This window comes from Heteronotia binoei, chromosome 5 (genome assembly GCF_032191835.1).
Source record: "Heteronotia binoei isolate CCM8104 ecotype False Entrance Well chromosome 5, APGP_CSIRO_Hbin_v1, whole genome shotgun sequence".
Classification (NCBI taxonomy): domain Eukaryota; kingdom Metazoa; phylum Chordata; class Lepidosauria; order Squamata; family Gekkonidae; genus Heteronotia; species Heteronotia binoei.
Genome location: NC_083227.1, coordinates 146,116,378 through 146,143,219, shown reverse-complemented (window position 1 = coordinate 146,143,219; position 26,842 = coordinate 146,116,378). Strand labels below are relative to the sequence as shown.

Genomic DNA, 26,842 nt, shown 5'->3' with positions numbered 1-26,842 from the left:
GGAAAATAATTGTCAAAACTTTTCTAGTTTCTAATTTCTGACATACTATATATCTTAAAGTTAAAAAAGCCCTAGCAATCAGAATAAAGGATTTCCTAATTAGATAGTGCTATCAAGATCCTATTTTGGATGATATCCAGTATTAACATCTCAGCTCTTCGTTGACCTATTAATTTGAGCTCTTTTAAAACAATTTTTTGCAGTGATTTCCCTTAAAAATATACTTCCCTCCCTACCCTACGCCCATCCATAACACTACATTCCTGTCTGTCATCATTCTGCAGTTCCAAGAGAAATGCAGATTACTTAAAATTAGTAGCTAGCTACCTGATAAGGTCAAACATGGCCACTGTTATCATTCATACACAATACTTTCATTCTTTTGTTCTTAAACAGGAAAGAGTGGCTGATCAGTGATTGTTAAATTCTGACATGAACCTACTACTGATGTTGGATGGAATTCTTTTACACGTGTTATACACTTGCTTTATTTTGATAGCTGATTTTGAGTATTTGCGACTCAGACAGAAGGTGGTTTGCACAATTTGTTTGCCCAGGCAGCATACCCTGGTCTGTATGGTGTTTTTTGCAGTTTTGTTGGCTATCCTTGATGATCTGATTGCTCTCATCTATGTGGAGAATCACATGTTAACCAGATACTTGGCTCCCTGGGGGCACATCATGGTGATACACATGGAACAGTTTTGGACAAGAAGTCTCAGTAATTGCTGAATGTTTGCAGCCATGCAGGTTATTATGCCACTTCAGTTAGCTCAAATGTTGCAAGAAAAATCTGTGTATATTCTAAAATATTCTTTGGAACTTGAGTTGGACTAGTATCTGGGAGACCTGAGTTTGAATCTACACTCATGCCATGGAGGCTTGCTGAGTAAGCTTGAGCCAGTCACACATACTTAGCCTTACTCGCATGGATGTTGTGAGGGTAAAATGAAGGAGAGGAGAACAATGTAAGCAGCTTTGGGTCCCTGTTCGGGAGGAAGGCAGGGCATAAATCAATTAAGAAGAAGAGGAGATTGGATTTATACCCTGCCCTTCACTTGGAGTCTCAGAGCAGCTTACAGTCTCCTTTCCCTTCCCCTCCTCACAACAGACACCCTGTGAGGTAGGTGGGGCTGAGAGATCTCTGACAGAAACTGCTGTTGAGAGAACAGCTCTGAGAAAGTTATGACTAACCCAAGGTCACTCCAGCAGTTGCATGTAGAGAAGTGAGGAATCCAACCTGGTTCTCCCAAATAAAGAGTCTGCACACTTAACCACTACATCAGACTGGCTCATAAATAAAATAAAAACCCTTGCAAAATATTAGAAAGTGTGAATCTATGTCATTATGCACTAAGTCACTGAAGACTGATATTGAAGATTCCTTGCAGTGTGGATTTTAACTATATGTTTTCTTCAAGGAAGCAAGGATTTTGTGCAGTGCAACATAGTACTGCACACACTTGCACAACGGTGGTTGGTATGCAGAGTTTTCAGCACTTTTTTGTTTGTCAGCTCTCAAAATGCCTGCTTAAGCACTATGTGAGCACCCTTATAAATATGACATGAGGAGTGTCCCACTCCAGTCCCCTTCCTTGCCCACTATTCAGTGGCAATGTCTGGGCTCTTTTCTTTGCCAAGAGAGTGAGAGACTGCACATAAGCAACAGCTGCAGCACTCCACTGTTTCTCCCAGCTGCCTGATGCAAATGTGTAATGAAATGCATATCCTGAATCACTTGCTATGCTTTCCCTTCATTTCCAACAGAGTCTCTTTCTTAAGTCAGCTGCTAAGATGAAATACATGTGCTGCTGTTGGTTTTTGGGGTATTTCCATTTTAAAGCCATCCCTGTGAGCACCAGGTCCTGTTTAAGTAGATGCTTATCCTTCTGTTTCCTTGCAGTTGAGAAGTACAGTGTGGAAACCATTCTTACTTCAGAAGGAATTAATATTTGGCATTGTCTTAAGTCCTCAAATGTCTTCATACTGAATTTTCAGTATTCCTGCTCCATGTTATATCATCTAAGTATTTTGGATGAACAATCTCAAACTGTCCAGTAAGGTTCATCTTTGTGGTCTCTCTGCAGGTACATGTGGGATCATTCTTGTGCAGGTCTGCCACAGGGATCTTTTCGAAAGGTTCTCTAGAAAGTTCAGAGCGTTCAGCCCCCATCCCCTCATAGGTTTTCTCTTACCCACCCAGCCAACACATGACGGGGCAGAATGAGCACTCCTTCCCTTTGTCCTTTCTTCACTGCCATAGAGATCAAATATATTTGTTCTCTTCAATCACTGCAAGTTTTTATTTGATTATTGTCTTCTACTGTTCATTCTTTTTCACTTCGTCACCTATTTCAGGGGTGGCCGACGGAAGCTCCCCAGATTTTTTTTTTGCCTACAACTCCCATCAGCCCCAGCCAGCATGGCCAATGGCTGGGGCTGATGGGACTTGTAGGCAAAAAAAAACACATCTGGAGAGCTACCATTGGCCACTCCTGACCTATTTCATTCCTGTAAAAAGTGGGATGGGAATGAAAAATGCATTGACTCCAGCCTAAAAATTACCCAGTTGGCTGACCATGACCATTATCTCCCAATGTTGGGCAAAGCCCACATCGTCTTGGCTTGCTCTGTTTGCAAACAGTTTACCCCAAAAACTCATACAGATCAGGCTTCGGAGTTGAAAGCCAGGTGAGGCTTTAGTGGCTCTGGACAAAGATCCAACTCCCTCTAAAGAGCTGGAACTGGACCACTTGACTCATATCCCTTGTTGGGGGTCAGTACCGTCTAGATCTGTATCAGAACCAGGCTCATTATCAGCACCAAAGAAATCCTTGGTGGTATGTAGTGCCTCGAAACCACCATCTCAAAAAAAAGTTGAAGCGTACTGTTTCCAGCACACTCCACTGCACATGTACTGGCAGCAACCACTACCATCTTCTGTGGAACCAAGCTCCCAACCGTGCCATGCACTCCTATCAGCTCTGTTTGCTATGGACACGAGCCCTTTGAAATCTGATGAAAAGAAGCCTGTGTCTGGAGAGTTCCAGTGCTCCTTCAGATCTGTCACTGGTGAATGTATCATGGATCTGTCACCTGCCTCCCCAACAGAGGACCTCCATCTTTACTCCAAACAACTAATTCAGATGGCTAAGTCTCTCAGTATTAAGGTTGGAACCAACTCCACCTGACCCCATTTTATAAAAGTCCTTTACCCTTCCAATGTGGGGTTAATTGCTTTTCTGAAGCTACAAGGACTACTGGATATATCCAAATCTATCTGGACCAAAGCAGCATTAGTCTCCCCTGCTGTCAAGAAAATTAACCACATGTACAAGTTCTAGGGGAAGACTATGATTTCCTTTTCGCCCACTCTACTGCCAATTCCATTGTGATGGAGGTCATCCCAGCCAAGCAACAGTCCAGGCTTCTTTCCTCTCCATTTGATCGAGAAGGACAGAAGCTTGATGGCCTTGGCTGCAAGATCTACACATCATCAACCCCTACTCTACACATGGCAAATTTTAATGGCATTATGGGACTCTACCAAATGTTCCTGTGAGAATGAATAGCTGCATTAATTGGTTCACTCCTGGAAGAGCACAAGCCTGTGGCCAAGGTCCTACAAGTGGAGAGTTGCAGTCTTGGAAAGCAGCAGCTAAATGTTGTGCATCACATCACAAATTCATGCAGTAGATCTATTGCGTTCACCACAGTCCTATGGTGCATTCCTGGCTCTATTGCAGCATTGTTCCCAACGAAACTAAAACAAGAATCGAGGATTTTTCCTTTGAGGGAAGGAACCTTTTCAGCTCCTGCACAGATGATGTCCTAGACTGCATGACAAAGAATAAGATCACTACAAGGTCCCTTGGTATCACTGGTCCACCCGCCCATACCCATAAACCTCACTACTTTCTGAGGCACACAGTTCCTTCACAACCATCACAATCCTATTGGTGCCATCCCTCCAACTCTGAATTTTCCTTACACACTTTGCCTTCATACCCACATGGCAAGAAGCATCAGGGTCATCCCTGTTCTACACACGTCCTGGTGTTGTCCTGCAAGGCTTCTGGCAAAGATAAAGCTGAGTCCTGATTATCCCTCCAGTCTCTACATGTTTTATTCTGTTTATCTCATCTCTCTTTTTGGAAGTCAGTTACTTCTGACACTTGGGTTCTTAGCATCGTTCAGCAAGGATATTTTCTTCAATTTCCTGCTTCACCAGTTGGTTCCCCTCCCCCTTTCTCCTCCATCCGTACCTCCCCTGGAGAGTTACGGCAGGAGCCATTGAGCTTGTTCCTTTGCATGAAACCAACTATGGTTTTTATTTTCATTACTTCTTAGTTGATAAGGGAGATGGTGGCATCTTATTTTGGACCTAAGGACCCTTAATAAGCTCTTCATAATTCCTAAATTTCTCATGACCACATTACAGGATGTCATAGGTCTGGTTTGCTCCCATGCCTGGTTTGCCGTTATTGATCTTAAAGATGCCTATTTCCATGTTACCATATATTCCAGATCTAAGAAGTTCCTTTGTTTAAGGTGTGGCCAGGTGCCCTTCCTTTTTGTCTGGCCACTGCCCCCAGAGTATTTACATTCATATTGATGGTTGTTGCTCGCCTGTACCTAAGGAGCTGCATTGTCTACCCCTACTACATGATTGGCTTTTTTCTGCACTGTCCACAGATTTACTAGTGCATGGGAGGCCAAACTTGTTTAACATAAGAGCCACATAGAATAAATATCAGATGCTTGAGAGCTGCAGGTCATGAAAAAATATTACACGTCTTTCTTAAAACTCTTAATTCATTCTTTGCACAGAAAGATAAAATACAAATGTATGCACTTTATAATATAACTTTGCTGGGAGGAGACTTTTTTTAAAAAACAAAAGCTGGGAATAACAGTCCCCATAAGACCAGCACAGGGAAAGGTTAGGGCAGGGGTGTTAAATGTGTGGCCCAGGGGCCAGATGAGGCCCCCAGAGGGCTCATATCAGGCCCACGAGCAAGTCTGCTTCCTTCTCCCTCTCTCTTGTTTCTTTCTGTGTCATAGCTTGCTTTGCCAGGATTCCTCAGTTGCACAGAAGCTACAGAGCAAAGCCTCTGTTTTCCCCATTGGCTGAGGCCTCCTCTCTTGGGGAGGAAGTGGAGGAAGTGCTTTGATACTGACCACAATATTGCAAGAATACTAATACTTTAAGCATGTTTTATTTTAAGGTTTAAAAAAAAAAAAAAATCTTTAATTGTGTTTGTGTCCTTTATAAAGTTTATATCTCCACTATGTGGCATTACATTTTATGACACACATGGCCTGGTCTGACAAGGTCTCATTTCTGTCAGATCTGGCCCTTATAACAAATGAGTTTGACACCCCTGGGGTAAGAAATTACTTTTTGGCACCAGTGGGAGAAGGGAACACACATGTACCATATAAATCACTGGCCATCATTTGTGTCATTATACATCTCTCTTTGCCTTGACGGCAAGATTAGTAAATGCAGTTCCTACAAGAGCTATGAAACTATGCGGGAACCCTGCACCACCTTCTTTAATTCCATCCCTCCTTCCAGTGGCTCTGTTGGCTCTTGCACTCTCTTTCCCCACTCTAGGTCTCCGGGTGATCTCTGTGGTGGAGGAGAAGAGCTTGAAAGCCTGCCTGTTTCCCTCTCCTTTCTGCTTCCCATATGGCAAAAATTGTCACCTACCTATGGGTCAGTGCTCAGAGGCGGACTGAGGTCTCAATGCTAAGCATGCTTACTTGAGAGTAAGCCTGCATTAATATAATATAGTTGGTTCTAAGGATCAATGAGTCGAGGTGGTAGTGAAACATCAGCTATTTATTGATTACGTAGTAAGACTAAGCATGAGACTGAAGACTGGGCCCACAGGGCCAACGTATATACACGTCAGGGTTCCCGTGCAAACATTCTGTTGGTCCATTCAAACCAGCAGGGGGCCTGTGATTGGAGTGGAGCAGCAGGAATTAGGATCCTGCTGACCATTGTTCCCAAATCCCCAAGCTCTGGTCCTCTGGCTCCAATAAGCCAGGAAGGAACACCCAATTCAGTTCTCACATGAGTCCACATACATAACAATTAAGTTCCTTCTTGACCTCCAGGAGCCGCACAATATGTGTGAAACAGCAGCATGTGGCTCCCAAGCCACAATTTGGCCACCCCTATACCAGTGGACCACATTTCTGTTTCCACCCTGACTTCCTTGGGTTTCCAGATTAATTGGGATAAATCCATTTGATATCCAACTCAGTCTGTCTTGTTAATTGTGGCCCTCCTAGGTGCTAACGGTGGAAAGGCCTTTATCCCGTGGAGTAGGGCAGCCTCCATATGAGCCATGGTTCAGAGGTTTACCTCCAATAAATTTTAATCTATTAAGTCTACAGGAGGGCTTTTAGGCATCATGACCTCCACTATTACTGTAGTCCCCCTCACCTGGTGAAGGTTGTCCATTTCTAGAGCTGTGGTCTGCTCCCTAGGCAGGGCCATAGCCAGGATTTGGAAGGTCGGGGGACATTTACATTTTGGGGGGGGGCACTGATGCCCCCCAGCGCCCCACACGACCTTCCGTGTAGTGACAGGCAGGGCCGGCCCTAGCCCTTCTGGCAGGACAGCTAGGCAGCACAGCTCCGCCCCGTTCACCAGCTCTGCCGCCTACTCGTGAGTAGCCCTGCAAGTAGGCAGCAGGCATGGGGCTACTCGCAGGGAGAGGCAGGGAGCAGAGACGAGGAGAAGCAGTGACGATCGGGACTGGGAGGGAGGGGAAGGGGCAAGCAAGTGGCTGTGATTGAGGCTGGGTGGGAGGGGAAGAGGCGAGGAGAAGCTGCTGCGATGGGACTGGGTGGGAGGGGAAGGGACAAGGAGAAGCAGTGATGATCGGGGCTGGGAGGGAGGGGAAGGGGCAGGAGAAGTGGCTGCAATTAGGGCTGGGTGGGAGGGGAAGGGAGAAGGAGAAGCAGTGGCGATCGGGGCTGGGAGGGAGGGGAAGTGGCAAGGAGAAGAAGTGGTGATTGGGGCTGGGAGAGAGGGGAAGGGGCGAGGAGAAGCCACTGCGTTCGGGGCTGGGAGGGAGGGGAACGAGAGAGGCGAGGAGAAGCTGCTGCGATCAGGGCTGGGTGGGAGGGAAGGGGCAAGTGGCTACGAAGGAAGAGAGGGTGGTGGTGGGGAAAGCAGGAGGGAGAGAAGGGAAGGGAAGCTCTTCCTTGCCTGCCCCTCTCCACCACCCTCCCTTCCCGTCATTAAAATAGCATGGGGTGGAGGCAGAAGCAGCCCCAGCCTCCCTGCTAAAAGGGCCCGTGAAACAGCTGATCATCGGACCCTTTAACTGGCGCAGGGAGGTGGGTGGCTGCTTCTGCCCCGCTGGCACAGCTATTTTAATGGCAAGGAAGGGAGGACATCCGTGAGAGCACCAGGGAGGGAAGAGAAAACCCTTCTTTTCCCTCCCTGTCACTCTGGTCACAACCCTCCCTTCCTTCCCAGCCACTAAAACAGCCGGTGGAGCGCAGCAAAAGCAACCCCCAGCTCCACCCTGGAGTTAAAGGGCCTGTGAAACAGCTGATCTGCTGGCCCTTTAACGCCAGGGGGAGGCTGAGACTACTTCTGCCCCCGGCCGGCCAAATTGCTTGTGTGGCCAGCAGCAGCCCCCAGAGCTATGGCAGAGGCCCTGGGGACTGGTTGGGGCCTCCAGTCAGGGGGCCTCACCCAGAAGTCAGGGGGCTGTGCCCCCACAGGCCCCCTCGTAGCTACAGGCCTGTCCCTAGAGTGGCGGTGGTTGTGGTCTTGGGAGAAATTACTAACTAGCTCCACATTTGAGGTGCCCTCCCATGACGTTCAAGTTTTTATAGATGCTTTATTTTCATATTGGGGACAAACTGTAGTATGCAATAGGGCCAGTGGACATTGGTCCCCTCTCTGAACACGGTGCAGGGCAGTCAGATATGCTTTGGTTTCTGTTACAGCCCTTGTCTCTGACAATGGGATGCTAATAACCACAGACAGTACCACAGCAAGTTCTTAATAAACAAGCAGGAAGGTATTAGCTCCTTCTCTCACTGTTCAGAAGCTTCCCTCCTTTGGTACTGGGTGCAGAGTGTTAAAGCTACAGTACTGCAGTCCTAAGCTCTGCTCATGACCTGAGTTTGATCCCCGGTGGAAGCTGGGTTTTCAGGTAGCCGGCTCGAGGTTGACTCAAACTTCCATCCCTCCGAGGTCGGTAAAATGAGTACCCAGCTTGCTGGGGGGAAAGCATAGATGACTGGGGAAGGCAATGGCAAGGAAAGAAAAGGTCCCCCGTGCAAGCACCAGTCATTTCCGACTTGCTGGGGGTAAAGCATAGATGACTGGGGAAGGCAATAGCAAACCACCCCGTAAAAGGTCTGCCGTGAAAATGTTGTGAAAGCAATGTCACCCCAGAGTCAGAAACAACTGGTGCTTGCACAGGGGACCTTTCCTTTCCATCCAACATGCCATCTCCTTGGAGACTATCCAAATCGCTGGGGTGGCAGATGAGACAGTGGACACCCTCAGCAGAGGCAACACATCTACTCACAAATGGTCTCGCGAGGATGATTACCAACTCCCTGTGTTCCACCACTCGGGATGACCCCAGGTGGATCTGTTTACATCTTCTTTAGACACCAAGTGCCCCCAGTTCTGCTCTTTGGTAGGGGTAGATACTGATTCCCTAGAAAGAAGAAGTTTTATATCCCATTCTTCACTACCCAAAGGAGTCTTGGAGGAGTCTTACAATCACCTTCCCTTCCTTTCCCCACAACAGACATCATGTGAGATATGTGGAGCTGAGAAGGTTCAGAGAGAACTGTGACGGACCCAAATTCACCCACCTGGCTTCATGTGAAGGTGTGGGGAGTCAAACCTGGTTCTCCAGATTAGAGTCTGCTGTTCTTAATTGCTACACCACACTGGCTTTTTCCATTTGACATGGCAAGGAACTTTGTTCTACATTCCCCCCGGCTTTCCAGTCCCCTTTCTAGGGAAGGTCCTTGTCAAGAACAAAGACCCAAAAGAGTATGGTTCCTGTGATCCCTGTCCCAAAGCTATTATGTATCTCCCCCTATGGTGGCAGACCTGTTCCATATAGGACCTCTCCTGCACCATGGTGTCCAGTCTTTGCACTTAACAGCCTGGCTGATACTCGATCACAAGATTAGGGTGACACATGTGTTATTGTCCGCAAGGGTTCCCTCAACAAGAAATTCTTACAATGCAAAATAGTCAAGGTTTTTCTCCTGGGCAGGTGTCTCCTCCCTGAGTCTTGCCCACTAAGTCATATTTTCAAATATTTGTTGCATCTGAATGATAGCAGACTGGCTGCCACCTAAGTCAAGGCACATTTGTTGGCCATTTCAGCCTTTAATGACTCTGTTGTGGGTTTCTCTGTTTGTTTGGGGGGTTTGCCCCAAGAAATTCCTCAAGGAGTTATTTAACTTACACCTTCCAACACCCCCTCCAATCTCCCAGTGGAGTCTCTCATTGGTGCTCTCCACACTAATGTTTAAACGTTTTGAGCTCCTTGTCACCTGTGACTTCTCTTTCCTCTCATATAAGGTAGCCTTCCTTCTGGCAATTACTTCTGCCCAAAGGGTAGGAGAACTCAAGGCCTTATGGTTTTCCCACCCCTTTACCAGGTTTCACCCAGATAAGGTTGTCCTATTCTAGACTTCCTCTCCAAGGTTTTGGCTATTGTTTCCCAGGACATAGGTCTACCAGTTTTTTCCCCTCTCCCACTTCAGACAAGGAACAAACCCTACACACTTAAGATGTTTGTAGATCACTGCTTTTTTATTTAGACTGTACTGCATCTTTGTGGAAAAGGACAACTGGCTGGCCTGCTTTGTTGGCCCCTGCAAAGGCCAAGCAGCCTCCTCCAAAATCATCTCATGTTGGGTTGTCAAAGCCCATCCAATTGCCGTATTCTGCCTCCAGCTTTGATTGCCACTTCAGCTCAGAACTCATTCAGCCAGGTCTCAGTTGTCTTCTGCAACCTTCCTCGGCAATCCCCCCTTGGACGCCATCTGCAAGGCAGCCAACTGGTCCTCCCTGTCAACGTTCATCAAGCACTATGCAGTGAGTGTCAATTCCAAATGGAATGCAGCTGTGGGGAAAGTCCTAATTTCACTGAGGAACCCATTCCCACCACCTATGAATAAGTGATCTTGCTATTCTCCCACGTGGGACTGCACAGAAGTCACAGAGATGAAAACAAGGTTGCACTTACCTGTAACTGTTGTTCATTGAGTGGTCTTCTGCGCAGGCACATGTCCCACCCTCCTTTCCCCACTGTGGGATCATTGTGCTCTGGAGTTCTTCCATGGCAGCAAGAAGGGATTGGGGGAAGAGTTTATTATTTATTTTTTCATTCCACTTATATCCCGCCCTCCCCGCCAAGGCGGACTCAGAGCGGCTCACACAGACATGCATATGCATGATTCAGCAGGGTAATACAGCATTAAAACCATAAAAAATAGAGTAAAAATAAACATAAAATACATAAAAAATGTTTAGGTTCCATGATCTTACATCTGAAGAGTGCTCACTGCACCCCATCATGTGTCAGTTGGGCAGGAAAGAGCTGACCTATGAGGGGTGAGTGCTCTGAACTTTCTACAGCTTTTTTTTTTTAAATCTCCACAGCAGGCCTGCACAAGCATGGTCCCATGTGTGCCTGCATAGAAGACCACTTGATGAACAACAGTTACAGGTGAGTGGAGCCTTGTTTTCCAAGTTACCTTCTCTGCATTCCCTTTATGACTGTTTCAGATCAAATTCTAAATGTTTCCATTTGAATGTTAAAGAATCAGCCAAAGGATTTGTATTCACGTTGTTATTAAATTCATTTTAGAAAGGAAATAGTATTCAATACTGAGTCAGAAACTTTGGCAAACTTTGTCAATTATAGAGGGTCCCGAAACAGTTTATTTATGTTCCTGTTCTGTTTTGTGTTTAAAAGTATTTAATATTCAGTGTTCTGGTTGAGATTGAGGCAGGCAGAAGTCACTTTAGGCTGATGTCATGCTGAATAGTGGATGATGCAATATTCCAAAAATATCTCACAATGCAGTGTTGAAAGCTCTAACAGCAACCGAGATATCCAAGTTAAAGACCTGTGATGTCATGGGAGGCAAAAGTGGCCAAACTGATGAGAGGCAGGGGAAAAAACTCTTGTAATTGGGACAGAAGAATCTTGAACAAAGAACTAGATGCAAAGACTCTCTAAGCACGACTCTAGTTATGTTACATGCTAGGGCTACGAGCCCTAGTTGTGGAATTAATCTTTGATTTTGAATTGTTTTTAGTGGGACTGTAATTGAAAATGCATTAGGTTTGGAAGTTGTACTTTTTTTTTTTGTTTCAGTGTATTGCTGTAGTCAGCAATGAATAAGATTGTCTTTCTTTCCAACCCAGAGTGGTAGGTTTATTTATAACATTGTAAATTAGCTCGCACTTAATCATGGCTTCTCAGGTTTTAGTAGTAAATATGCTTATTTAAGTGATTAAGCACTTTTTGTTAAGCACAAACAATATCCCTTATTTAAATCCTAAAATACATATATTGGGCCTTGTTGAAGTAGTGCAGACCATTGGCTCACCATGTGCTTAGGGATGTGGTACTGTAAATTTAAAAGTTGTTGTTTTGGGATCTTCAACATGTAATTATTTAAGGGTAGAAAACAGTGTGCTGTATTGGGCAAAGTTTGGGGTAGGTGTGCTGAAAACTTCACAGTGAACGTGTTTGCAGGCAACCATAAATTGTTCAAATATCTTTGGTTACCCTCAAGGTGAATTCCTGATTGTATTGCCTCAATGTTCCCCTTGGAAAGCTGAGATCACAATATTATGCTAGGCAGCTTTGCATCTGCACAGTAGCTGCTTTTGTCCAGTTCAACAACTAAATCATCTCATTTACTAGAGAAGTGGCAGTATCCCTTAGGGTAGCGTTTGCAGCTTCGTGACCCAGTACCAGGCCACAGAAGCCTCAATACCGGATCACAAGAAAAGCCAAAGCTAGCTCTGCCCCCAGCAAAGCATGAGCTCTGCTTTCTTCCTTTCCTATCTCTCTGTGAGGGGGGGGGGGGAGTTTGGGAAACCGTGCCTTAGGGTCATAGTTGTTCAGTTTGTTAAATTAACTTGCTGTTGAAAAGCATGACATTCCTTCTGTGTGTACAAGCAGATGTATCCTCAAGGGAGGGGCCATGGCTCAGTGGAACTGCATCTGCTTGGCATGCAGAAGGCTCCAAGTTCTAGGGTTGTCAGCCTCCAGTTGGTGGCTGGAGATTTCAGGCAGAGATCAGTTCACCTACAGGAAATGACCACTTTGGAAGGTGGACACTATGTAGAACTAAAGTCCCTCCCCAAACCTCATCCTCCTCTGGCTCCACCCCCAAAATCTCCAGGTGTTTTCCAACCTGGAGCTAACAACGCTATCAATCCCAGCCTCTCCAGTCAAAAAGATCAAGTAGAAGGTGATGTGAAAGACCTTTGCCTGAGACCCTGGATAGCCAGTCTGAGAAGACAATACTGACCTTTAATAGACTGATAGTCTAATTCAGTATAAAGCAGCTTCAGATGTTCATGTGACCAACAACTGCTAGTTTGCATTGCTTACTTTTTGTGTCTGTTCTTTTTGCATCTGTGCAGTCAGTATCTGAGTGACACAAGAATTTACAGCAAGATTAACTGAGCTCATGGGTAGACACCAAAGGGAAACAAAGATATTAATAGAAAATATCAGCTCAAATCTCAAACTTTTTCAATTTACTATGTGCCCTTTTAAAAATTGGAAGCAGTGAAAGATGGTGAATATGTGAAAGTGTAAGGAATAATGGTCACATACAAATTAATTTGGGTGCATTTGAAAAGCTCATTGAACAATTGACTCTCTGTTCATCACTTGCAAACAGGGCATGAATTGAAGTAGCAGGTGTTTTGACTGTACTATTATGGACATGATTGGTTGGATAAGCATTTTGTTAGTAAATATTTTTGCTGTGTGCAGAGTTTGATGACTTTTCTCTTCAGGTTCTTTAAAGCCAGCCTACATGGGGGAAGGAAAAAAATAATGCCGTAAAATGCAATTCATTGTGCCACATGACACTTAAGAGTTCACTGTTCTTCTGTTTCAGCTGGAGGCAGAAGCTGTCTTCCGTGCTATCACCATTGCAAGCCAAACCAACTGCCCTTTGTATGTGACTAAAGTGATGAGCAAGAGCGCAGCTGACCTAATTTCACAAGCCAGGAAAAAAGGTGTGCAAAAGGTGTCTCTTCAGATCTACATGCTAGTTCACTCTGCTTTGTCTTCATCATGAACGATTTATTGTCAATTGATTTTTACTGATTTTATTGTTGTTGTGACATGTTGTACTTAGGTCGAACCAAGAGAAATTAGTATTCCTATTGTCAGATAGAGATAAATATATCACTTTCCAAGTGGCAAGATTTGTGGCTGCCATTATATTTAAAAAATGAATGAGATATGTTGCCTACTCTCCTTTCTACCACTCTTGGTTGTTTTCTTAGGATGCCATTGGATAAATTTTAAATCCTTATAATTTATTATTAATAATTCAGCCTAAATTTTATCATGATTCATATAATTTTATTGTTGTGTTGAATGTTTTATTGAGGGTTTTTTTTCTATTGTTGAGTCTGGTTGTTGGTTGCTATGGCATTTTGTTACTAATGCAATAAATATTGATTGATTTATATGTTGTACTCCGCCTGATCGTGTTTGCAGGATAGGGCGGAATAGAAATCAGGTAAATAAAGAAATCAGTTGCACCTTTTGTCTTTCGTATGACAAAGAGCTCATCACTCCAAGCAGTGGCTGCACACAGAATGAAATTTGTTGTTGTTGTTGTTATGCTTGTACCTTTCCTACAGCCCAAACAGGCTTACAAAAAGTTAAAATAGTATTTATTTTTAGAGTATCTTTACAAAATGAAAATAAAAACATTCAAAGATATAAAAATCCAAAACTGAAAAAAAGCCCCAGTTCAGCATAAAAACAGACCAAAATACTTAGTATAAAAATTACTACAAGAACAAACACTGTTGTGCAAGTGACTGAAACCTGGCTTGTTAAGACTTGAATATCTGTTTTATCCCTGCTGGCCCTGACTGGATTTGCAGCCCCTCATAATTTCCAAACTGGAGCATAGAAAGGGGTAGCTGTGCTCCTTTCTTTTTTGTCCCACAGGTTCTTGATATAAACAGCTACTTTTATTATATCATTTTTGTATTGAATTTGAGGGAGAACATAGGTTTCTGCTGGTTTACCCTCAGCCTGCCTGTAGGTGCCTGGACTAAACTGGCAAGAGTTGTCTCAGATTTAATGCTGATGGGCCCAGGTGGTTGTTCCGTCAAATTTTAATATCAATTCTGAGGGTATCTTGTGTGCCCAGGCTAAAGTCTTCATAGGAGCAGTGGCATCCATGGGACTGTGCCAGGTTGCTTTAGGCCTAGCCCATGAGAAGACATAGGGAGGGATGGTGGCTCAGTGGTAGAGCATCTGCTTGGGAAGCAGAAGGTCCCAGGTTCAATCCCTGGCATCTCCAAAAAAGGGTCCAGGCAAATAGGTGTGAAAACCCTCAGCTTGAGACACTGGAGAGCCACTGCCAGTCTGAGAAGACAATACTGACTTTGATGGACCAAAGGTCTGATTCAGTATAAGGCAGCTTCATATGTTCATATATGTTCATATGTTCATATACTAGATCTACCTATTTGTACTTATTAATTGATTGATTAATCAAACTCTCCCTATAAGGGGCTCGTGGTGACTTATAGCATTTTAAAAAATACAGTAAATACAGATTTCTAGTGCTCTGATTAATAGTGTAGAATTATTCACTGGGTGGCTTTGTGCCTGTGGAGCCCTTTTCCAGCTTAAGCGGCTCTTCCTTTAATGGGGAAGTCCAGTCATTGAAAAGTGGGCTGGAAGTTTGTGGGAGTGGGTGGGATGAAGACTGGCAGGAACATTATGCACAAGGAAAAAGGGGACTCAGAATTGACTTCCAGAAAAAAAGTTTGGGTTAAAAGTGGTCTCAAAAGAAATGAGGAGTGGGAAAGGGGGAGGACAAAAATACTGAAGAGAATACTAAAGGCACAAAAATGTATGTGAAAACCAGGAGATAAACTGAATCAATATGGGACCAGAATCAGTGAAGAAAAAAATATGCGGAAAATCTCGTGTGACTTGTCTTTTCACGTTTTATTTTCCTCCTCATCAGGTAACGTAGTATTTGGTGAGCCAATCACAGCCAGTCTTGGAACAGATGGAACACACTACTGGAGTAAGAACTGGGCAAAGGCTGCTGCATTTGTGACCTCCCCACCTCTGAGTCCAGATCCAACAACCCCTGATTACATCAACTCTTTACTGGCCAGGTTGGTAATGACAAATAGCACAAACTGGTTTCTTCCAACACCTTTTTAAGATGGTGCTGCACCCAACTAACCAGTAGCAAGTGTAGAAACTGTAGCAATAGTAGATCATAGGCACGAACTGAAATGTATATATACTTAAAAAGGGGGGGAGGGAATTCCAAGTGGAATAGTGCAGATGTGTCTGCTTTGCCTTGTTCAACTAGTGGTTGGTGAACCATTACTATTGCAGTTATATAGTTAACATGATGCCATGATTATTTGTTCAGATTAAGAACAAAAGACATGACTATTATACACAAAAGAGATGTATACAAAGGCAAGAAGAAGCAGTTGACACCAGGATATTTGTCTTAAAATGTCAAGGCAGAACTGGATAAGTAGGCAGTTATAAAGTGAAAATGTGTGTGAGAAACATTGGAGTGCTATACATCTCTGCTTACAAAGTGCATGTGTTGCATGGTGTCTTGAAGAAAAGACTGTATTGGCAGGTGTGAGTTTTAGAACTGCCCAGCATTGTAAAGAACAGAAATGGAATAGCAGGATGTGTTGCATATGAGGATTTTTGCAGGCATTTTGGGAGAAGGGAACGTGGTGAGACAACTGTGCATTCTTCTTTATGAATCCTGTGATGGGTTTCCTTTGCAAATTGAGCTTGTTTCTTCCCCCTGTGCTTTTAAAGTAGCACACCGCTGGGTGAAAGAAATACCACCTGCTTCTTGTAAACTCTGTGCTCCCCTCTCCTGCTGTCCTCAGGAGATTTGGGCAATGTTTGGTTTTGTTTTTTTACTAGAACAAATCAGACTGACACAAATCTCTCTGCTCAATAAAGTAGACATATGGCACCACATGATTAAAGGGAGTTAGAGATTATCATTGGATTAGGACTTTGGGTCAGAGACCCAGATTGAGGCGATGAGACTCAGTATCTGTGAATCTGAAAATCAGACATGGGGTTGGTCTGGAAGGCGGCCATTCTCTATAGTTTCCTTTGTTAGTGTTTAGACAGGGATTTTAGGGATTTTTTTCTCTCTCTCAGTGAGTTGCTGGCAGATAGCTGATGCCAGAAAGTAGGAAATTTCCATAGAATTTGGTGCACAAGACTTGATTTTATTGTTAAGCCATTTGCTGCCATCTGGTGTCACGACGCTTTAATGTAATAGGCCAGAGTGGGGAGGTGTGTTTCTTCAGATGCTTCACAACACCTTTAGGCGTTTTACAAAGTAATTGAATAGTTACCACCAACATTTCTCAAACTGGACTCCCAGGACATGTGTTGATCATTGAGGGTAGTGTGCTGTAAGTATAGAGGGTGAGACCCTCCATGTACATTTAGACAACGTGAAAATGGAACCCTTTTAGTTTTCTAGGACTGGAAATAGGGACTCTCTTCCAAGGAGGATGAAATTGACTTTGCTTCTCCCTCTTTTGAAAGGCAGACGTTCTAGACCTGCTACCAGCAATAGCCTCTATATCAACTGAGAGCCAGTTTGATGTAGTGGTTAAGTGCGCAGACTCTTATCTGGGAGAACTGAACCCACTTGTAGCTGCTGGAATGGCCTTGGATCAGCCATAGGTCCTTAAAAGGACAGCTGCTTGTAAGAGCTCTCTCAGCCCCACCTACCTCACAGGGTGTCTGTTGTGGGGGGGCGGGGGAAGGTAAAGAAGATTGTGAGCGTTCTGAGATTCAGAGTATAGGGCAGGATATAAATCCAATATCATCATCTTCTTCAGTTTGATAGGAACCAGTAGCTCAGTCTTAGGAACTCAATAATATCAAGGCTCCTCCTCGTCTAGTGATTTGCTGAAGATTAATTATTATATTAATTATTTAATTATTAATTATTAGAAGAAAATTCAAGATTTCCAGTCGAGTCTTAGAAAATGGAACAAATTATCCTTCAATTGGCATGATCGCTTCTACTTAATAAAATCTTTTGTGGTACCAAGGCTCCTATTTCTTTTTCGAATTCTTCCAGTTTATATACCAAACAAACTTTTGATTGCCTGGCAAAGCATACTTAATCAGTTTTAATGGAAGCACAAAAGACCACGTATTGCTTTCAATATCTTAAGACTACGCACCTCTCAAGGAGGTCTAAAATATCCTGACATCACTTTATATTACAGAACTGCATTGCTGACAGCAGTGCTTAAGTTGCTCAGGAATGTGGAGTATGCTGACTGGACAAAGACCATTCCTGAGCTCCCTCACATTATGAACATTCAAGAGGCTTTTTGGAAGAAACCATCATCTCGTCCACAAGCGATATGTAATAACTTAATCCTGTCAACTTTATTTAAATCTTGGGACTCTCTCAAAGGCAAGTTATTACCAAACATATCCAGATTTTCCACCTTTTTACAACAAGATTGGTTCCTTACGGGTTGTTACCCACATATCCTCTCAGTTTGGAGGAAAGCTAAAATCACTCGTCTAGGCCTTCTTCCTAAGCTACTTCTGGAACAAAAATTACAAGCAGACATTCCCTGGTTTTTCTATCTTCAGCTTTGGCATATGACTACTCAACTTAAACTAAATGCAGTATTGCAGTCTCCACAAACAGACTTTGAAAAGCTGCTAGATAGTAAGGAAATGAATTACCATGGTCTTACATCGCAAATATATGCAATACTTCTAAAAAGTTCACAATCTAAACTCTTACCTTATCAATTGTCTTGGAATAAATATTGTAATAATGTTATAACAGAGGACCACTGGCCTGCTATCTGGCATTCTGTGCTTGTCAGTTCATTTTCACGACACATGAAGCTTCAAAACTTTAAGTTGTTAACCCACTGGTATCTTAGTCCCAAACAACTGGCTAAATTTTCAGCATCCAACTCCTCTTTATGTTGGAAAGGGTTTGGAGACACTGGATCTTTCACACATTGTTGGTGGCAATGTCCATTTATTGCGGCTTTCTGGAACACAGTTCTTGAACACATTGCTAAAATGCCTGTTTATAGAATCCCATTTCAGCCTCTGATACTTTTTCTCCAATATTGACAAGATACAACAGTTCCTACAATCAGACGCTCATTAATTGATAGCTTATTAATGGCAGCAAAAACATCAATAGTTTCTCTCTGGAACACCTTCAGCCTCATGGTTCACAAAAATATGGGATCAGTTAATTATGGAAAAAATCACAGACCAAATAGTCCAATCGGACATTTATCCTAAATCTACTTCTTTTGAAGAATAATGGTTCCCATTTATGGAGTATATTTCAACTCATGATATCGTACCAGGCAACTCAATTTATAGATAAATTCTTTCACTCTGAATTTTGAATAGGATTTGTTATTAATTTTATTTATATCTTACTTACTTTTTAATGATTGTGTTATTCTTAGTTCACGTTCTTTCTTATTTCATATTTCTTATCATCATCATCATTATCATCAGATATGGGGTGCAGTCAAACAGTACCTCAGAATCAGTTTTTGAAAAATACTTTGTGTATTATTTTGGTTACACGAAGTAGTCTTACTCTTGATGATATCGTTATGTTGAATTTTCTAGCCATATTGTACAGGATTTATCGTGCTTATATGCTCAGCAATTTCTGTTGGAGGTTGCTAAAATGCTTCTTCATATATTTATTCTGTATTGTCAAAATAGTTAATAATAAAATCTTTGAAAAGTTAAAAAAAAATAATACCAAGGAGGTTCTGTCCCAATACAGCCATCATAGTTATATAAGGTATAAAAATGAATTGGTTTTCACTGTGTTTTCCAATGCAAAAGATTTTTACATAAAAATCAAGAGAAACTCCTTACAGTCAGCAAAAACAAGACCTGGAGCTGACTGCGGCTCAGATCATGAGGTACTCATCGCAAAATTCAGGCTTAAACTGAAGAAAACTGGGAAAGCTATTAGGCCATTCAGATTTGACCTTGATCATATCCCTTATGAATATACAGTGGAGGTGAAAAATAGGTTTAAGGAACTAGAGTTGATAGAGTGCCTGAAGAACTATGGACGGAGGTTCGTGACTTTGTACAGAAGGCAGCAATCAGCACCGTCCCAAAGAAAAAGAAATGCAAGAAAGCAAAGTGGCTGTCTGATGAGGCTTTACAAATAGCTGAGGAAAGAAGGAAAGCCAAAGGCAAAGGTGAAAACGAAAGATTCACCCAACCGAATGCAGATTTCCAGAGAATAGCAAGGAGAGATAAGGAGGCCTTCCTGAAGGAACAATGCAAAGCAATAGAGGAAAATAATAAAATAGAAAGGACAAGAGATCTATTCAAGAAAACTGGAGAAATCAAGGGAACGTTTCGTGCAAAGATGGCCATGATAAAGGACAAAAATGGTAGGGACCTAACAGAAGCAGAAGAGATCAGGAAGAGGTGGCAAGAATACACAGAAGAATTATACAAGAAGGATCTCAATGTCCCAGACAGCCATGACAGTGAAATCGATGACCTTGAGCCAGACATCCTGGAGAGTGAAGTCAAATGGGCTTTAGAAAGCATTACTAACAACAAAGCGAGAGGAGATGATGGTATCCCAGTTGAGCTGTTCAAAGTCTTAAAAGATGATGCTGTTAAAGTGATGCACACATTATGTCAACAAATTTGGAAAACGCAAAAGTGGCCACAGGATTGGAAAAGATCGGTTTATATTCCAATCTCAAAGAAGGGTAATGCCAAAGAATGTTCAAACTATTGCACCATTGCACTCATTTTACATGCCATCAAGGTCATGTTAAAGATCCTACAAGCTAGGCTTCAGCAGTATGTAAATTGGGAACTACCAGAAGTTCAAGCTGGGTTTCGAAGAGGTAGAGGAACTAGAGATCAAATTGCCAACATTCGATGGATTATGGAGAAAGCACGGGAGTATCAGAAAAATGTCTATTTTTGTTTCATTGACTATGCTAAAGCCTTTGATTGTGTAGATCACAACAAACTGTGGCAAGTCCTTAAAGAGATGGGAGTACCAGACCACCTCACATGTCTCCTGAGAAATCTGTATAAGGGTCAAAAGCAACTGTCAGAACAGGATATGGAACAACTGATTGGTTTAGAATAGGAAAAGGAGTTCGACAAAGATGTATATTGTCACCCTGCTTATTTAATGCAGAATGCTGGCCTGGATGAAGCACAAGCTGGAATTAAGATTGTCGGGAAAAACATCAACAACCTCAGATATGCAGATGACACCACTCTAATGGCAGAAAGTGAGGAGGATCTAAAGAACCTCTTGTTGAGGGTGAAAGAGGAGAGCACAAAAGTAGGCTTGAAACTCAACATCAAAAAACTAAGATCATGGCATCCGGCCCCAACACACCTTGGCAAATAGAAGGGGAAGACATGGAAGTAGTGACAGACTTCACATTTCTGGGATCCAAGATCACTGCAGATGGTGACTGTAGCCATGAAATTAAAAGACGTTTGCTCCTTGGGAAGACAGCTATTGTGAACCTGGGCAGTATAATAAAAAGTAGAGACATCACCCTGCCGACAAAAGTTCGTATAGTCAAAGCGATGGTATTCTCAGTAGTAATGTATGGCTGTGAGAGCTGGACCAACTGTGCGACTGAACAACAACAACAACAACTTACTGCTCATTTTAAAAACAAGATAATACCTTCCCACATACACTTTCAAGAGCTCTGACATATTTGTGCATTTGGCTGGCCAGGAATGCTTTTTCCACATTTTATCTGCTGTCCTTAGTAGGGCTAAAATATGGCATACACACACACACACACACACTGTGTGGTAGGAGAGTTAAGTAGTTAAGTTTATGATTCACTGAGTTGTTCTTTTGTTGTTGTTAAGCCATATGTATGAGCTTTGAACAAGTATGGTGTTTTATTCAGTTATTAATTTACGGTATTCATCCAAGATCCCTGAACGCTGAAAATATTTTTTTCCCTAAGAGTTAATCTGTTAACTGCCCTGACCAGGATGGTCCAGGCTAACCCATTCTCATCAAATCTCAGAAGTTAAACAGGGTCAACCCTGGTTAGTATTTGGGTGGGAGACCACCAAGGAAGTCCAGGATCACTATGCAGAAGTGGGAATAGCAAACATCTCTTGCCTTGAAAATTCTGTGGAGTTGCCATAGGTTGGATGCGACTTGACAATACTTTCCACTACAACCAATCTGTTAACCTCAGTGTTCAATCAGTTTGGGGCAGAATTTGCCTCCATTCAGTTCCATTGTGAATAGGATATGTTGCTTGTGCCTTCGCTGTCACCGAAAAGCACGCAGCACCCTTTTGTTTAGGAAAAGTTGATTTTCTCTGAGAAAAAGTTCATACAAAAAAAAATTAAACTGGTATGGCATTACGTGATACTGCCTTAGGTTTGCATACTCTTTTGTCATAGTCTGCACTCGAACTGTAAATTGTTGTTGCATTCAAACTAGCAAACTATGACTTGTGTGTTGTAGCTTTCCCATAAATCAGGACTTCAGTCTAGCTTCAACTGAAATCCTGGTATATAGTGCAAGTTCGAATCATAGTTTGCCCGTTCAGACGTAAACTATGAATGGTGCATTGGTGAGAGGGAGGAACATTCAAGTCTATAGTTTGGCATTTTTGTATTAATAAGCCTGAAGAGTTACCTTGGGAGAGTACAATTAAAGAAATCTGTCTGTATTTCTGTCATCCTCCTGACACTTATCCTTTGATACAGGTCAACCAAAAACATTGCTCACATGTTTTCTTTTTACCTCTTACCTAGTGGTGATCTCCAAGTCTCAGGAAGTGCACACTGTACATTCAGTACAGCTCAGAAGGCAATTGGAAAAGACAACTTCACAGCAATCCCAGAGGGTACCAATGGTATTGAGGAACGGATGTCTGTCATCTGGGATAAAGCAGTGGTAAGAGAGAGAAGATAATGGAGAAGATGACGCACATGAATTTATAGTAGAGCTCAATAGCAGACTTTTGTTCCGAGTGCTGAGTTTCTCCAGTATAAAGGAGTTAATGAAATGTGGAGAAGAGTTGATTCTTAGGAAGCAGAATTTAGTAAAGCGTGTCTCTAAAGGGAGTGAAAGATTTCTCCCACCCAGTGGCACTGGTGGAACTGTGGCACAGCAATAGGGCACGTACTTTGTATGGAGGAGGCCCAGATTATGTTCCCTGAAACTCCAGTTAAAGGATCAGGTAATGTGAAAGACTCTTAACTGAGCCTTTTTATAGCCACTACCAGTCAGAGAAACTAGATCAAGAGCAACTTCTTGTGTTCCTGCTGCATTAACACATTTGGCTGTTCAGTGTCTGTACTTAACTTCTTTTGCATGATTCCTACTTAACAGGCTTCTGGGAAAATGGATGAAAATCAGTTTGTGGCTGTGACAAGCACCAATGCTGCAAAGATCTTCAATATGTACCCAAGGAAGGGGAGAATCGCTGTGGGATCAGACAGTGATCTGGTGATATGGGATCCTGATGCAGTGAAAATTGTATCTGCCAAAAGTCATCAGTCAGTAAGTCTTTGTCTTCTCAGGGGGTTCATTTGTTAAAACATCCAAGTTTAGAAAGCTATTTAACATGTTCCCACAGCACTGTTGTAACATGGACTCCTGTGAATTTGAATTGTCAGATAGTTTTTTTCAACATTGTGAAACCTCATCTTCGTCTTGTGGCATATAGAAAAAAGTTTTTTAAAAGTGTAACTTTAGAAGGAGCTGTGCTTCATGTTAAATAATAGATTATCTACATGAAAATTTTTTTTAAAAAGGTGAGGACAGACAATTCTAATATAGAAAACAAAATTGGGTCTTTCGCTTATAACTTGAACTATGGCACACAGGACATTGTACAGAACATTTTTCAGAAGAACAGATTGCTTCCATACATGATCAGGCCGAGGAGTGACAAAAGGTCAATCTGGAATCTTTGTATTCTCTTTATTTTTGGCTTTGAAGTTCCTCACTTCAGAATGCTTTTCAAAGTCTGAACCAGTTATATAATACAAACAGTACCTAGTTCTTCCAGATGTTCTTACATCAGTCTCTTTCCATACAGGGTTGCCACTTTCTGGAAGTCAGGGAAATGGAAATTGGTCAGGGAAAGTCATGGAAATTGTGGTTAAAATATATTCAAACTGTGGATTTTTGACCCGCTGCTGCAAGAACATGATCTGTTCTTGTGGCAACTGGAATAGAGAAGTAGCAGAATACAAGTAAAACTTAATGATGCCCTTTCCCAGCTCCACCTTTTCCTTAGTTCCACCCCCAGCAACCAGCCTAATGCGTTTGTTGAGCTCTGTCGCTGCATGATTTCCAAGGTCTGCCTGTAGCATTTGCAAAGCAAGGCTAGTTTAAACGTTTAGCAATATCCAAACTTTAAACATCTGTTTTCATCCCTACTTGCTGGTACTGCATTTAACTTTCATAGAAAGATAAGCATGTTTTTGGGTATGGAATGGACGTCTCCTGCTAAACCCAGCACAGAGTTGCAAATAAGTTTTGCCACTGTTGGATTTCACAGGAAACTAGCACTTTCTACTCTGCACCATGCAAAGTAAATTTTGCAAATGTGATTGCTTGTTCCTGTTGGAGTTTACAGAGTAACAGCACTCTCGCCCTCTTTCCTGACTTCTCCCATGCATAAAGGTTGCCAATGAGGGTTGTCTGCCTCTCTAGATTGCAGAAATTCCACCTCCTTTCTTGCTGCTTGATCTGCTCATTGAAAAGTTCCTACTTGTTAGTATTCAGAGTTTACTTGAATTGAAGTTTGTATCTTGGTGTAATTTTTGGTGCAATTGCAAAACAGATGTTGCTGCAGTTAATGTTGAAAGAAGCTGATATTAAATCTCTTACCTTGACAAATATTTTTGCAGTTGAGATTTGTGTAGTTGAAGAGTGGAACATTTCATTAAGCCTTTCATTTATGCAACACGACCTATTCATTTTTAAACTTGTGGTTATCTTTGAATGATGGTCAGGGAAATTGACAAATGTTGGTCAAGGAAATGAAAAATAAAATTTTTGTGGCAACCCTGCCATAGCACTGTTGTCACAGTCCTCTCACCCATTCCTTTCCTAACCTCTTGGGTACTCAACAGTGCCACAAAGCTTCCATGGTTATATTTAGTGATGGTCATTGTATTGAATGGGCCAGTGACTTCATTAATGTACCTGTTAACTTTATGTTGTAGGCAGCTGAATACAATATTTTTGAAGGAATGGAGCTGCGTGGAGCCCCACTGGTTGTTATATGCCAGGGGAAAGTAATGATGGAGGATGGGAACCTTCATGTGACACAAGGGACAGGGCGTTTTATTCCTTGTGCTCCTTTCTCAGATTATGTCTACAAGCGCATCAAAGCAAGAAGGAAGGTAAGATGGAGAATCCTTGAGGAACAAAGAATGTTAATGAAAGATGATCCATACATTTATTTATAAGCCTCTTCTCATATGGCATGGGCACCACTGCAACACAATTCCTTTCCATGCTGTGAAGGTAGCATCAGAAATCTTGGCCATATGGAGAACCCACAAAGCTGCTATTCCCCAAGCCCATTTCTGGGAGGAGCAATATTAATGTAGGGTGACTATCCCCCACTTGCCTGTAGGTATCTGGTTATGCCCCCCCCTACCCTCAATACTCTTTCTCACTCTTTTTCTCAAATTGCCTTACATATTTAGTAAACCATTCTCTGTGGTTCTATTAGTGCCAGATGTGTGAGAGACCAAGCTAAGCAAACAGCCACCTTCACCCATTGGTGGATGAATTGTTACAGAAAAATCTTGGTAATGGTCTTGGAAATTGAATATAATAATTTCAGAGACCTAGCTTGCAATCATTAATATTGCATTTCTTTGTTTCTTCCAATGACAGATGGCTGAAATGCATGCTGTGCCAAGAGGGATGTATGATGGGCCTGTGTTTGATTTGACCACTACACCTAAAGGAGGCACTCCTGCAGGCTCTACCCGTGGATCCCCCACCCGGCAAACACCTCCTGTCAGGAACCTCCATCAGTCTGGATTTAGTTTATCAGGTAAGCATAAGAACGTGGTGCCATGGTTGAAATCTGTAGGACCTCTACCCCATTTGAAAGGATGTTGCTTATATTTGGTACAGTACGAAGCACTTTTCAGAATTTCCCTGACAACTTCAGAAGCAGCAGCACCTCACCTAGGTGATAGGGGAAGCTTTTCAGGTAAAGATCAATAATGAAACAGGGAAACTGAAGCCACCACTAGCTGCAGCAGTGGGGTAACTGCCTTTTACCTCCTATGAAATTTACCACTGACTTTCGTTGTAGATGGAAAGCATAACATTTCAGGAGCTAGCTAGTGAAATTACTGCCAAATTAAATGTTACGAAAAGATTTACAATTGAAAGAAAAAAGAGAAGGTAAACGATCTCTTAAAAGAACCATGGGAAGATATTCATGGCAGGCCTTTTCCCATGTGACTGTGAAGAAAAGCTAATTTTTCTTTCTTGTTCTGTTTCTTCTCCCCATTTTGAACATATACTGCAGGTACCCAGATTGATGAAGGGGTTCGCTCAGCAAGCAAGCGCATAGTAGCACCCCCAGGAGGCCGTTCTAATATAACATCTCTGAGTTAAGCATCCCAGTAATCAGGGAACGGGAGGGGAACTTGTTATTTGATAGACTAAGCAATGGTACATTAATATTTAAGAATGAAAGAGCAATGGAAAAGTGTTCAAATTTGGAAGAATCAATAAGCCTCAAGCCTTATGTTTCATAAATGCTACTCGCTACCTAGCTTTAAAAAATACTGCGGGTTTCTTTTACGTTTATTCATAGCCTTAATATTTTCCCAATTTTTTTACATGCATGCAAATCTGACTGGTGACTAAGTTAAGAGTATGTAATTGTACATGGTGAGTGCTTGTGTGATGACCCATTGTAAGAAGGGGATTGGAGCAAGATGGGAGATCCATGACATGAACAAGCTGTTTAGTCAGGTGACTTGGGCAGGTCAGCCCAGGAGTTTAGTGTTGGGGATGGGTGGGAGCAGGAGGAGGTGGGAGGGTAGAGGGAGATGGATGTGGGGACCAAGTAGACCTGTGTATTGTGTCCATGTTTTTTGTTTCCCTCAATGCTGACAAGACAGTTGCCTCTGAGCACTACGTGAGGCCATTGGGAAGCTCAGCCATCTTTGTAATGGCTTCGTTGCATCACTTACTCCTGTTAGAGATTTTATTACTTCGTACATTTTACTGAATAAAAAAAATTGAAAGTAACATTTTTCTGTCTGCCTTATTCTGACACATTAACTGGATTTTCCATCTCTTTTAAATTAATTCTGGTAGTTTCTCTTCCTTTAGGGGAAGGTAAACAGAAAGAATGCAAGAATCCTGGATTTCAAGGAAACAAATATTCTGGACTTGCATAAATCTGAGCTTCTCACTCCCATCATCTAAACTTGTTTTCACATAAAACCCCCCCAGATAATTGTCCTGCTCA

General features: G+C 42.5%; 1 protein-coding gene across 2 annotated transcripts in view; it reads left to right on the top strand.

Annotated features, from left to right (window-relative positions):
- DPYSL3 (dihydropyrimidinase like 3) overlaps positions 1–26,615 on the top strand; it is a 106,597-nt gene extending 79,982 nt beyond the window's left edge. For both annotated transcript variants that reach the window (XM_060240560.1, XM_060240561.1), the window contains exons 8-14: positions 13,168–13,288; positions 15,274–15,430; positions 22,131–22,272; positions 22,711–22,881; positions 24,558–24,737; positions 25,240–25,402; positions 25,889–26,615. In XM_060240560.1, the coding sequence (XP_060096543.1) occupies positions 13,168–13,288; positions 15,274–15,430; positions 22,131–22,272; positions 22,711–22,881; positions 24,558–24,737; positions 25,240–25,402; positions 25,889–25,977 (1,023 nt within the window). In that variant the 3' untranslated portion in view covers positions 25,978–26,615. The remainder of the gene's footprint in view (positions 1–13,167; positions 13,289–15,273; positions 15,431–22,130; positions 22,273–22,710; positions 22,882–24,557; positions 24,738–25,239; positions 25,403–25,888) is intronic.
- The last annotated feature ends 227 nt before the right edge of the window (positions 26,616–26,842 follow it).